The 13,292-nt window shown below is 45.2% G+C and overlaps 1 protein-coding gene across 1 annotated transcript; it reads left to right on the top strand.

Moving 5' to 3' along the window:
* The first annotated feature begins 1,805 nt into the window (after positions 1–1,805).
* On the top strand, positions 1,806–9,763 carry LOC104506704 (stomatin-like protein 3). Its single transcript, XM_010147737.1, has 7 exons — positions 1,806–1,857; positions 5,017–5,120; positions 6,005–6,077; positions 7,017–7,099; positions 8,035–8,238; positions 9,280–9,414; positions 9,563–9,763. The coding sequence occupies exons 1-7, from the start codon at positions 1,806–1,808 to the stop codon at positions 9,761–9,763; spliced, it is 852 nt and encodes a 283-aa protein (XP_010146039.1).
* The last annotated feature ends 3,529 nt before the right edge of the window (positions 9,764–13,292 follow it).

Here is a 13,292-nt window from a genome sequence, read left to right as displayed (position 1 = left end):
CAACAGGGAGCAATTATTTTTGCTAGGTTTTAATATGTTTTGCTCATCTATCTGGTGGTGTAAGCAGCTATGGAGATTGCGGCATTCGAGTGGCTTGGAATAAAGTTATTTTCAATAAAACTGAGAGAGTGGGGTAGTTCTGCATGTCATGTTTCTGCTTCTGAAATAACTAAAGCACATTTTTCTTCTAACTGCTCACCCTTGCTACCCTCCTCTGTATCTGTCCTGAACTTACAGGACAGGTTTGATCTTACAGCTCAGCGTGAGAAGCCAGATAATGAGGAAAACATTACAAATTACTTCAAATGGATATTGTAACGTATTGGGGTGAGTATTGCAATAAGATGTCAATCCCAGTTTTGCAAGCTCTTTGTTCTTAGGTTTTCACTGTGATTTAAAGCATCTATTCAATGGTGTAGTTTCTGTGGGGCTGAGAAAGGATTCTGTGGGGAGCAGTCAGCTTTCAATGACCCATCTGAGGCCAATGTGATTACTCGCAGGGATGAAGACTCAGAGTGAAATGAAGCTGGAGCCAGATCTTCACAAGGATATTGTAGATGATGGCTGCCCACAGAAAACAGCCTATAATTCATGGAACTGTGTGTCAGACTCATAAATTACATATGAAAAGCCACCTCTCACTTTTCCTCAAATAACAAGGAACAGATTTGTGTCCTCTCAGAAGGCTCCTTGCAGCCATCAGAAATGGCTTAGTCTGAAATGCTGTACTTGGTTTGATGGCCGGTATTGAAGTGTTTTGTGAAAAAACTTACTTGGGGTAAAAATTTAAGACTTGAGCTACAATGGTTCTACTGTTTTAGGTTATCTAGCACAACAGGGTTCATCCTGTTGCGATGCACAGTATGAAGAAGTGTGTGAGGAACTTTTCTAGCAGCACAGGGACCTCACCTGGAGGATTATTTACGTTGCTGGTGTTTGAGATCTTAACAGTAGCTGAGCCCCCATAGTATGAAGAGGTAGGTGTACAGCAGCAGAGTGGTACTCTGTATCCTCTGGCTTTATAGAATCATAGTTATTTAGGTTGGAAAAGAGCTTTATGATCATTGAGTCCAACTGTTAACACTGCCCAGTCCAACACTCAACCATGTCCCTAGGTGCCTCATCCTCACATCTTTTAACTACTTTCAGGGATGGTGACTCAACCATCTCTCAGGGCAGCTCATTCCAGTGCCTGACAAACCTTTCAGTGGCGAAATTTTCCTAATATCCAATCTAAACCTCCCCTGGCACAACTTGAGGCCATTTCCTCTTGTCCTATCACTTGTCACTTGGGAGAAGAGACCAACCCCCGCCTCTCTGCAACCTCCTTTCAGGTAGCTGTAGAGAGCGACAAGGTCTCCTGAGCCTTCTCCAAGGTAAACAACCCCAGCTCCCTCAGCTGCTCCTCACAGGACTTGTGCTCTATCTTCTCTGTGTTGCCTTGTTCTTGTTTGTTTTTATTTTTTTTTTTTTTCTCTCTGGGAGAGAGATTACTGTCATTCATAGAAATGATTTCCAGCTTTGACTTTGTAGGGTGTAAAACCAGCCGGGCCAAGGGCATCCCCAGCCAGAAAACAGCCACAGAAGGCCACGGAGTTACATCAGAGACAACCCTGACCCACAAGACTTTGTATGTGTAAACATCCTCTCCTCGCCAGGGTAACCAGCTCCCAGAGGGCTCTCATCCCAGTGGGGGTTTCTCCTCTCGCCCAACTTCTCTCTTCACCGCTTTGTACAAGCACTCTGCTGTTTCAATATACGCTGCTGTCTCTTCTGTGAGGGCATCAGAGCGTCCCTCGAATGGAATGGATCCCCAGAGAGAGACACCCAAGAAAAACAACACGGAGCATCTAATTGGTAAGCCTCTGTGTGTGTGTGTCTTTCTGAGTAACAGTAAAAAGGATCAAAACTAACCAAACAAAAAAAAATTACGTTTGAACCCAGGCAGTCGTCATGTCTCCCACATAGGCTGGAGATGAAAATTCAGAGTCTCCCACTGTGAGGGACAGAGCAAATTGCCTCATACTGCCCTGCCAGCCTGTGCCAGCACACAGCTCCCGGAAAAATGACCCCAGGGATGAAAATGGCTGATTCAGCTATTGATACACTTCCGCATGTAGGGGTGGGGTAGAAAGGGAAAGTTAGTTAGGGAAGGTAGAGGAATTTTTCAGGCCCAAAAGTTTTGCCTGCAGTTCTTTATAATTTTCACAAGACAACTTGGACGTGGGCTTTTAATTGCTTTTTGGTTTTGACATCCATATCATGATTTTGTGTAAGTGTAGTCATGATGTATCATGCTGAGATAGTCAGGAAGCAACAAAGGATCCTACCTATGTCCTGGAGCTGGTCCAAAACTGCTGATGGACGAGGTCTCACATTTTGCAGGGCATTGCAGCTCTTGGTTTGCTCTGGACTGTAGACCCAAGTGAGGTTTTTGGTGGTTACAGCTATTGTAATCCATACACAGGCATGGCAAAACCAGGTCGCTGATACGTTGGGTTGTGATTGGTCCTTATTCTTCACTGCTGTGTTTTTCTAGAGTCTTCCATGTGTCTTGTGGTTAAATGGGGTCACTGGAGAACCTTTGTGGTGGTTTTGGGTGAGCTAGGTGTGGATTCACTCTTAAGAAGGCATACTGTCATATCCTGCCTTTCTCGTTGGAATCTACATCAGCAACAGGATCTCTAAGAGAGTTTTAATGGAGAAGGATTCACTTGTACTTTGTGAAGTTTTGGATGTGGGCTCCTTACCCCTACTGGAGATAAGTGATATCTTCACCTACGTCTTCTCAGCTGCTTGGGTATCAGTCTGCAGGGTGTGGGCATTTGTTCCCAGCCATTTCCCCCGGGTCTGTGGGCTGTGTCATCCCTATCAGGTATCTTCACAGTGGTATGTGCTGGTTTTAGCCACCACAACAAGGTCTCGGGCAGATGATGGCAGAGAGTGTTACAATCCAAAATTGCTTTTGAGGAGGTTCATCACAACCAAGTTCGGCACTGGAGAAAAAGATCTTCAGACATTTTTCTGCAACCTCATAATTTAGGTGAAATAAAGGGAGAAAGTACAAAATGCGGAGTTGTGCTGAACAAAGCATCCCTTCATGATTAATTTCCCCAGGCTTCGGATTAAGAATTACGAATGATGCCCATTCCATGAGTTTCCTTGATCTCTTTCCACCAATTAAGAGATGCCTGACTACTGGTACTCCAGGTACCTGTCATAGCCTGACACACAACTAGTGTAACGTGAAGAACTCTGCGGCAACCAAGCAGCAGTGGAAAGCATTACAGATTTTCACATTAAACCTTAGAAGTCCTGCCTTCAAACACATGGCCTGAAGGTTTGCATGGTGATTTGCTCAGGGGAGCTCCTCAAATCATTCTCACCACTGGTTGCAGAATGGCTGGTGGTACCTCATTAAACAACCAGGGATTTCAAATTCTTGTTTGTTGGAAAGGGTCAGGAGGAAAGCCAGGCCGAGGGTGCAGCAATGCTGTGCCAATCTCTCAGGGCATGCAGCCAGAGAGGGGCCTGAAACTTGGCCCTCCTGGACACAAACATATTCATAAGTGACTAAATCTGCAGTGGGAACCTCAGAAGTAGGAAGGGAGAAACCGCAAACAGCAAAGGGCTTGGTTGTAACACCCAGGTTTGTAGTTAACAGGGCTTTGCTGGCAGTGTGCGTGGTGCCATTCTGCACTCAAGAGAGGGAAGAGCTGCAGCAGGGCTCTGTGCTCTCCTCCTCCCGGCTTACTGGGGCTTTTCTGACAAACCTGTTGTTCCTGCTCCTCTGGTCTGCTCGCTTCTGCCTTACAGATCAGGTAGCCTCATGGTGTTTCACTGTGGTGACAAGTGTTTTCTCACAAAGTATAAATTGAAGAGATTTCTTTTCCATGTACTAGTTTCTATCTATGCATTTTATTTGATGTCAGAATTCCCAGTGCTACTCTATACCTTTGAGGTAACATATCCAAACCACGCTGCATCTTTGCATCAGCGTGAGTGAGGTTCTCTGAGCCTTCATCCCTCTCTCCTGCCTCTTCTCCTTGCCTTGGGAAGGGGCAAAGTGTAGGCTTTGGTGTTTAGCTTCCCATCTGCTGATGCTCAAGACTGCAAAAACCCTCCTCTGGCTCAAACCTGGCAGCTGGGGAGCCCTTAGGGCTAGCCCAGGCCACATCCATGCTTTTCTTGTGACTCTCCCGATCTAAGACATTTCTGCATTTAGCAAAATCCAGCTGACCTTGCAGCACTCTGTCCTGGTGGCAGGACTGGCCTGTTCCACTTCTCACCCTCTTCTGACCTCAGCAGCCCCAGATGCTCTTCTCCTCAAAAAGCAACAGCTCCTTGATCACCTTTCCCTTACAAAGAGCCTCCCAAACTTTTAGTACTTGAACAACAACTCACCACTGCCTTCCCTTCAGGCAGTAAAATAATGAAATTATTTTGATTTCATTATAATGAGATTTCATGAAATTGATTTCATTATAGTGAAATCTGGGGATGAGAAGAGCTGAATGCAGTGAGGGGATGGCTCAAAATGCATGGGCGTGCATTTTGAAAGGCACTGATTTTGAAGCTTATGGTCCAATGGATGAACTGGTCCATCGATATTCCTTAAAGCTTTAAAGACAGCAGAACTTCCTCTCATCTTCCTTATTACTGAATCTTTTGCCACTGCCCCGGTGCACTGGCAGAGTCATATCCATGGATACTCCACCCAGGGATTTATTTCTCCTTCACAATCCCCAGCTTTGCCAGTGTTTTTCATTTTTCCTCTTTCTTTCCTGTTACAAAACGTCCTTTCTGAACCTTTTAGCCTTTGGGGCAGAAGGGACATAAGGCTGGATGTTTGGTTAGGTGTTTTACAGCTTTCAGTGAGTGATGGGAGGGAGGTAAAAGGGAATGAGTCTCTGTGGACTTTGCAATCCCTCATGATTGCACTGGGCTAGACCTACATCCCTAAGATAACTCTTCAAAATTTGCATTTGTTGCTTTTCTTCCTTACGTTGTTTGTAGCCGACAGGCGGGACGGAATTGGTGTCTGTGGCTGGATCCTGGTTTCCCTTTCTTTCCTCCTGGTGCTTATTACCTTTCCTGTTTCCATCTGGGCATGTGTCAAGGTAAGCCAGTGGATTTGAGGCACATAAAGATTGCTCTATTATCATTGCTGTTATTTATGTTTATTGATTTAGTGATTTTGTTAAAACAAGGCACTTCATGATTTCCAAAAAGTGAATATAAGGGCTTGTAGCAAAGATGTGTTCTGAGACCAAGACATCCATGTTCTTCCACTGACTTTCTGTATCACCACAATTTACTCATTTAATTTCTTCCCGTCTCAACTTCCATCATCAGATAAACTTCCTTGCTTTACAAAGACGCTAGGAGGATAGATGTACAAGCTTTTCTGAAGAACTCATGTTTGATGCTGCCAGCAATACTGATTAACATGAGTACTGATGAGAAACGGAAACGGACCAAGTCCTTGCGTTGAGGGATTTTACAACCTAAACCCACAGTCCCTTCAAGCCATGAGCATAATATGATTAATTTAAAGCAAATTTTAGGGGTGAGTTACCAGGGTGATTGCCCGGAGCACCAGGCCTTCAGTAGTCCTCATGCACTAGCCAAAGTAGTAAGATTATCTGAGGTGAGACATACTTTGCCCACAGCTCCTCCGAGTGTCGCACTGATGCTGAGGGAGTGGTGAGTAGCCTCATTAGATCAGTGGCAACTCTTCCGTACTTGATCTGCTGTGTAAAATATTTGTGGGGCCAGAGTTTGAGTTTTCCCAGCCAAGGATAAGGTGAGCAGAAGGCAGAAAATCCTGCGCGACATGCAGCTTTGTTGGTTCCTATGTTCTTTATACATTTTTCCCCACATTTCATACAGATCCCAAATATTTAAAAAAAAAAAAAACCCAAACCAAAAACAACCAAACAAAACAATCCAGAGAGCAGGAATAGAGTTATTGTAAAATTCTAAATTTATAACGTTTTCCTAGGTTATCAGAGAATATGAACGTGCTGTTGTATTTCGGCTGGGACGTATACTCTGCAAGAAACCAAAGGGACCAGGTGAATGCATGCAGGTGTTTTTTTTTTCTGTTAAGATGCACTGTTTTAATTTTATTTATATATGCACTGTAACCACACAGACAATTTCAGAGGTCCAGGAGATCCTTCTTCCTATCGTATGTGGGGATGAGAAGTTCCTCTCTGCTGCAGTTCCTTTATCTGCAGGCTGATTGTTTTTCTGAAGAGAAGATAAAGCCATCCCCTCCATCACAGCACAACACAGGAGGTTGAGGACCTTGGTACCAGATAGGTCTTTGGGGTTGGGTAGGTTGGACAACGAAAGGTAGAGCTCATGCTGCAGACACTGGCAGGGGATCAGGGAAGTTTAAATGCAGAACCCAGCCCTGCTGGAGACTTTTTGGGTGACTGTGGCCACACTCCCTGTGCTTCACTTCTAGCATTGTTCATTGCTGCCAGCTCTTCGCTGCCCTCTGCTCTGAAAAGCGCCAGTGTGTCACGGCGGGGGATTTCCCACACTCTGAATCCATACAGAGTTTGTTTCAGTCACCCAGGATTAGGTTACAAATCCCATGTACGAACCAAACACAGCCACGTGAGGTGCTTGCATTGCTGCAGATACCACCTCTGTGCAATGAAACTGGGCAAACTGGAAGTTGAAATAAGAGGAAAAAGTCCTTTTCAAGTTCTGTCTTTCCTATTGAGTAACAGCCATGTGGTCCAAAGAGCAGCTAGGGCAGTGCTTCTACTGGCTCTGGGCACCTAAGCAAGGCGCTGAGATGAGAGAAATGTGTATGTCAACACACCCTCTCCATGGAAGGGACTTCAAAATAAAAACCTCACTGTTGTCACCTCCTGTAGCAGAAAGCACAGCTGTAATATTAAGCACCCTGTGGATATTTCCCTCTGTTTGCTTTGTACAGGACACCTGGTCCTCGACCTGGCTTTCAGAAGTCTTTCCTATATAATTATTTTTTTCAGGTTTGATCGTCATACTTCCATGTACAGATACATTTATCAAGGTCGATCTCCGCACTGTTGCCTCTAAGATTCCTCCACAAGAGGTAACTATTCTCTAGCAGCCATCAGCAATAAAACATAGAGCTGATGCGTGGCACGATCAAAAACAACGCTGGTGTTTGGCAGTTGTAAGTTACCGTGAAGAATTTAGCTTATTTGCTAAATTATCTTCTGTCTTCCAAACTGCTGACAAAATTTCTGCTTATGAACACCTGCATCGTTACGGGCCAAGCAAACTCCTCTTGCCCATGTTCAGAGCTGTGAGCTAAAAGCGAAGGCAGCTGGGTAGAATTGCAAGGGGGAGTCAGAGAGGACAAGAGAGGAGAGGCTAAAAAATTCCCAGTTGTATTGTGATTCCACACAAGGAAATGAAGCAGTAGGCTAGTGTAAGATATCCAGAATAGAATATCCTAATAAAATCGGATCTGCCATGCAGCTCATCGTTCAAAACCGCTTTCAACTGACTGCTGAGGCACAGGGGGCTGGTCTGGTGAAAGATGACACAACTCCTCTGGGAGTGCTTCAGTATTTTTCAGAGTTCCTTCTCACAATTTTTTGCAGTTTGTTTTCCACTTTCGTTTTAATTTGCTGGTGCTTCTTACAAATGCATTGTTTAGGGGAAGTCACACAGATGTCCCAAACCTGCATGCAGTGTATAAAACCAGTAATGACCCTTTTTTTACCAGAAATGAAGAGCTAACCATCATTTACAAGAAATTTGTGGAGGTTATGAGATTCATTTACAGTTGAAACAGTCATCTAAAGGTTATGTGCAACATTTTGCCCTGGTTAAAACTGTTGGTGATGCAGGATAACTTCCTTGAAGTTATTTCTCAGGGGAATAACAAAGAAACCAAACAAAATTCTTAGTTTCCTTATCAAGGCCTTTTCCTCACTAAGGGAAAAAGAAAATTCCCCTTTTTTGGCAAGAGGTGTGTTACTGGATCCTTCTCTAATTCTGCATGTTTCTCCAATGCAGATTCTCACAAAAGATGCTGTTACTACCCAAGTTGATGGGGTGGTGTACTACAGGATTCACAGTGCTGTCAGTGCCGTCGCTAACGTCACCGATGTCCATTCAGCCACCTTCCTCTTGGCACAGGCAACCCTGAGAAACATTCTGGGTACACAGAGCTTGACTCAGCTCCTGGCAGGTCGTGAGGAGATTGCACGCAGTATTCAGGTAAATCTGCCTCTCAAAACTCACTGACAAGCATGGAGATTTGTTCTGGGGAGTAACAAATTGGAAATAATCTTTCTTTCTTCAACAGTGATAGCAAAATTTTCCTTCATGTTTTTTTCACTTATACATCTCATTGCTTAGAATCAGAAAGAGTTATTCTAAAGGTGTTTCCCCAGGTTCTTGTAGAAGAATTATTTCCTATCAAAAAGGAATGAAGATTCTAAAATTATCTAGTGAATTGAATAAATCAGTTTAGTCTTTGTACAGAGGCTGCTGGAAGCAGTGAGAAAGAAGTTAAAAAAAACGGGAAGCTCTGTCTTGAGCTCTGTCTTGCACAGACCCTTGAGGTTTAATCAAGGCAGGGCTCGTATCTCCTGTTGTAACCACTACGAGTGCGGAACTTAAGTTTTATGCTTTAAAATGCCATCTGTTTTTTGGGTTTTTTTTGTTTGGCAGCCAGGGAGGGAGCAGAGAAGAAAGCCCAAACCTGATTTACTTGTTTCAGTCAGAGAAGAGGGATAGTCAGACAAAAGAGAGAGCGTACCCCTCTCCATCCAGGACTGCAGCCATGGGCAGAGCTGGGTCATGGTGGTGAGGTGGGTTGCAGTAGTGCCCATGGGCCTGAGCACAGAAGAGCGTGCCAGTGCTGCAGGGTTGTGTTCTGTCGTTCACCTGGAGTTGCTTTTACAGCATCATGCTGATTCCGGAAGTTGCAGTATTATTACTTGGTGAAATGGAGAAGGTAAGTGCCCACCTAAAGAAAGGATGGGGATGATAATTTAGGAGACACTAGAGAAGTGTCTTCTGCCACACAGAAGACACCCTGTCTCAGACACTGGTGTTGGTCAGCAGGAGTTTGGTGGGGCGGCGGTACCTGCCGTACACACACCACGTTGGATGTCAGTGCCCCTGGAGGGCTCTGTCTCGCTGTTGTGCAGCTTTGCGTGCTGCCTTTCCTTCCGTCCAAGCGGCAGGGTACATCGTGTGGGTTTCTCTCCGCCATCACTCTGCTCCTCGTGGTGGGTTGTGTTTGTCCCTAAGGCTACCCTTGACAGTGCCCTGGAGCAGTGGGGAATCAAAGTGGCCCGAGTGGAGATCAAAGATGTCAGGATTCCCGTGGCCATGCAGAGGGCAATGGCAGCCGAAGCAGAAGCTGCTCGAGAGGCAAGAGCTAAGGTAAGACCCAAGGCAACATCAACCTCCAAGCTCCTGTATGCTTGTCCTGGGCACCCAAGTGCCTGTTTGTTTTCTCCTCATTGTAAAGTTGGATTTTCCCCACTCTGGGCAGTGTCGCTGTGTGGTTTCCATTTCTCTTACTTTGCAGATCGTGGCAGCAGAAGGAGAAAGGAATGCTTCTAAAGCCCTCAAGCAGGCCTCTGTGGTGCTGTCTGAGTCCCCAGCAGGTCTTCAGCTGCGCTACCTGCAGACATTAACCACCTTGGCAGCAGAGAATAATTCCACCATTGTCTTCCCTCTCCCTGTAAATATGCTTGAGAATTTAGGGCAGAAAAATAGAGGGGGATAGAGACTGTTCTACACTAGCTCCTTGGGCAGAGAGATTTAAAGGGTTTCCCAGGAAGCAAGGCATTCCAGATTACCAGAATTATAGCAGTAGCATGCTGTTGGTCCTCTGTACCAAAAATAAAAGTAGATTAATAACCACACATAGCGCCCACATTAGGAGACTTCATTTTCAAGGTTCAGGCACTGAGCGGTTTCAGGTTAGACTCCTCTCCGAGTGAAATGGAAGAAAATATGTAAGATGCAATAAAATACATAATATGAAATTTTAATGATGCTTTCACCACATTTTACAGACTCTTGAATTTAGCAATTATTTGGTGATTTGTCTGCTAAGCAAGAACCCCTGGGCGCTTGACGCACTCCAGGCAGCAAAAGGGTCAGATACTGGTGGGTGGTGGGTTGACCTTGGCTGGACACCAGGTGCCCACACCAAGCCACTCTTATCATGCCCCCTCCTCATCTGGGCAGGGGGAAAAAAAAATACGATGAAAGGCTCGAGGATGAAGATGAGGACAGAGATCATCCCCCAACCCCCCCATTCCTCCTAGGCTCAATTTCACTCCCAGTTTCTTCTACCTCTTAGACCTGGGTGTCTGCCTGAGTGTCTCTTCCACATCCCACTCCGCTCTCCGCTGTTTCCGCTTCTGCTGCTGCTTCTCTTTTTGTTTTCCCCTCTGAATTACATTAATTACAGAGGCACTGTCTGGCTGGGCTGGGACCAGAGGAGGGTCTGACTTGGAGCCAGGGAAGCTTCTAGCAGCTTCTTACAGGAGCCACCCTGCTACCCAAACCCAACACACCCTTACATGAGGACTTGGGGTTACAATGAGAAATCAGCTGACATGCTGAAGCATGAGTGTAAGTATCTCTTTTCTTTCTGCAGCAGCGTAACTCAGGCTGTATTGGTAAGCCCATGACTTCCCAATCTTCCTTATGACCTGTGCACATTTCTTGGCCTCTTTCATGTCCAGTGACAATGACTGCAGGAATTAATTAATCAGCTCTGCAAGTACAATGATTTCCAATTTGATCCCTTGCAGGACAATTGCAATGTTGTATAATGGGTCAGGGAGACAGAAATTCCTGTTCTCTCTTCACCAGTGGCAGAGACAACAAACATGGTAACTAGTAGAGTAGCTGCAATTTCTGTTGTATTACACACACACCCCCCCCTACACATCTACAAGCAGATACCCCATTCATCAAAACAGCAACAGAAGCACCTCTGCAATGTTTTAGGTGCTACTGCGATGTACAGGCTTTGCAAGAAAAATTTAGGAAGGACCTGAGCCTCCATCACACTGTGGGGAGCAGAGCAATCGTTCAGAAGACGCACAGGCTATCCTGGGTGTTGATGAAGTCCTGCAGCTCCGCACAGGCTTGCCGGTGCAACGTCTTGCGGCAGTCGCTGTCATCTGGAATTTTCTCTATCCAGGCTTGTGTATCAAGGAAGTACTGCATCCTGAGTGCAAGTGGGACAGGAAAAAGGAGGTGAGTCACTACTGATGACATGGGGCAAAGGGAAAGTGTAAACCCTGTGGGGTTGCATCCCTCCATTGAGGTATCTGTGGGATGAGGAGGAGTTAGCCAAGAGACTTGCCTGAAACCTAGCACCACCAGCAGGTTAACTGAGATTTGGGTAAGGTTTAAGAGGAGTCAGTGCCAAGCTGGAACAAATCTGGCTGTGTTGGTGTTTTGAGTGGCACCAGGTAAGCTTGTGCCAAGTTTCTACTAAAATTTTGTGGACTGGCACAAAAAGCCCCAGTGAACACTAATGGGACACAGTGAAGCGGTGTTTGGTTTCAACAGGGTGTCCCAAAAAGATTCCTAATTTTCTGTGGTGAAAGCCTGTGTAGCTTCTGGCATCTTATGACTGGACTGGACACCTCTGTTGGGAGACTTCAATCTTTAGCAGGCATGTGTTGAAGCAGGACCCGACTTAAGCACTCACACTGGTGTCATATGGAGAGAGGGGACCTTCTGAGGATATAGGAAGTGATGCTTACAATTCGATGGAGGTGGTCTCCATCCTATAAATTTTCAAAGTCACTTCCTTTCTCTCAAAGAGGGTTGTAGCAAGGTGGTTGTTGGCCTCTTTTCCCAAGTGACAAGTGATAGAACAAGAGGAAATGGCCTCACGTTGCACCAGGGGAGGTTTTGATTGGATATTAGGAAATATTTCTCCACCGAAAGGGTTGTCAAGCATGGGAACGGGCTGCTCAGGGAAGAGTTTGAGCGAGCATCCCTGGAGGTATTTAAAAGACATGTAGATGTGGTGTGTAAGGACACGGTTTAGTGTCAGTGTTACATTAATGGTTGGACTTTATGATCTTAAAGGTCTTTTCCAACCTAAATGATTCTACAATTCCAGATAAGTGCAGGGAAATTAGACATTTAAGACGGCTTCCTCACTCACTGAATACTTAATAGATTCAGACTAAATTCATCCTCAGACAAATTCCCTTTTTTCCTTAAAGCGTGACAATGAGAAATGAGAAGAATGAAGTATTTGCATGTGTGATATAACAGAAGCTTTGAGCGCTGCTCTGAGACACGGTCCCACCCACTTACTTTGCAAACACAGGAGCTGTGTAAGGCATCTGCAATAGATGAAACTGTGTAGTGTCTCCCATTTTCCTTTTCTAGCTGTGAGTTTTTAACCCAGTGGAAAAAGGACCAGATTTTGATTCTGAGCAGTGTAGGAACCAGGATCTGCAGGGATAGATCAGCTGATGAATTTGGGTGGCTCAGCTGTTCCCCACAGCTTGCCTTTTGCCTCCAGAGTGGTACTCTTCGCATTTCAGTAAAGCTATCAGAATCACTCCCTAAGAAATTTGGCCCTCCCTTTGCTTTCTGGGGGTATTCTAATAGTTTGAGCAGGCACTGTTACTCAGAAACCATTGCACTTACTTGTTGTGGCAATCGACCGTTTGCCCGTCTTTCCCCATGAGGAGGTATCGTTTGCCAGCAACCATGTTTAACTTGCACGTGGAGCGCATCAGGAACTGTCGGTGGGCACCCACTTCAATGGTTTCATCTGTAGCTGTGGCATGAGAAGAGAAAACCCCATAACTGTTCTAATAAAGAATAGAACCTTAGCCCACAGGACACATCCCCTTGTGATCATTTACTCCACTGCTAAGCCAAGAAAATATTTCACTTGGGGGCTGTGGCTTGGCGTGGGAATAAATGGCCATGCTGTGGTAGGACATTTCCTTAACATGACCTGACAAAAACTAAGCCATTTCTGTCTTTGCTGGTTGTCTTGTCCTCCTCAGTAGTTATGGAAGGACTTGTTTTGCTATAGAGACCTTACAGGCCTTATGGAGTTTGTTTAAATCTCAGAAATTGCAGGAAAGGCGAAAAGAAAAAGAAAACATGCTATCTTAGGTTTCAGATCGTTCAAGCTCATAGTGGTGCTAAAAGCAGTCAAACTAAATTGAAATGGCTTAAAGCTCAACGATGCAGCAGAATATTAAAAACTCACTCTCCTTAGTGCGCCTGATCTGAACAGCACCAACTGAGCCTTT

Source organism: Eurypyga helias, unplaced genomic scaffold, assembly GCF_000690775.1.
Source record: "Eurypyga helias isolate BGI_N326 unplaced genomic scaffold, ASM69077v1 scaffold20232, whole genome shotgun sequence".
In the NCBI taxonomy this organism is placed as follows: domain Eukaryota; kingdom Metazoa; phylum Chordata; class Aves; order Eurypygiformes; family Eurypygidae; genus Eurypyga; species Eurypyga helias.
The sequence above is the reverse complement of the archived record's forward strand: the minus strand, read 5'-3'. Positions and strand labels throughout refer to the sequence as shown.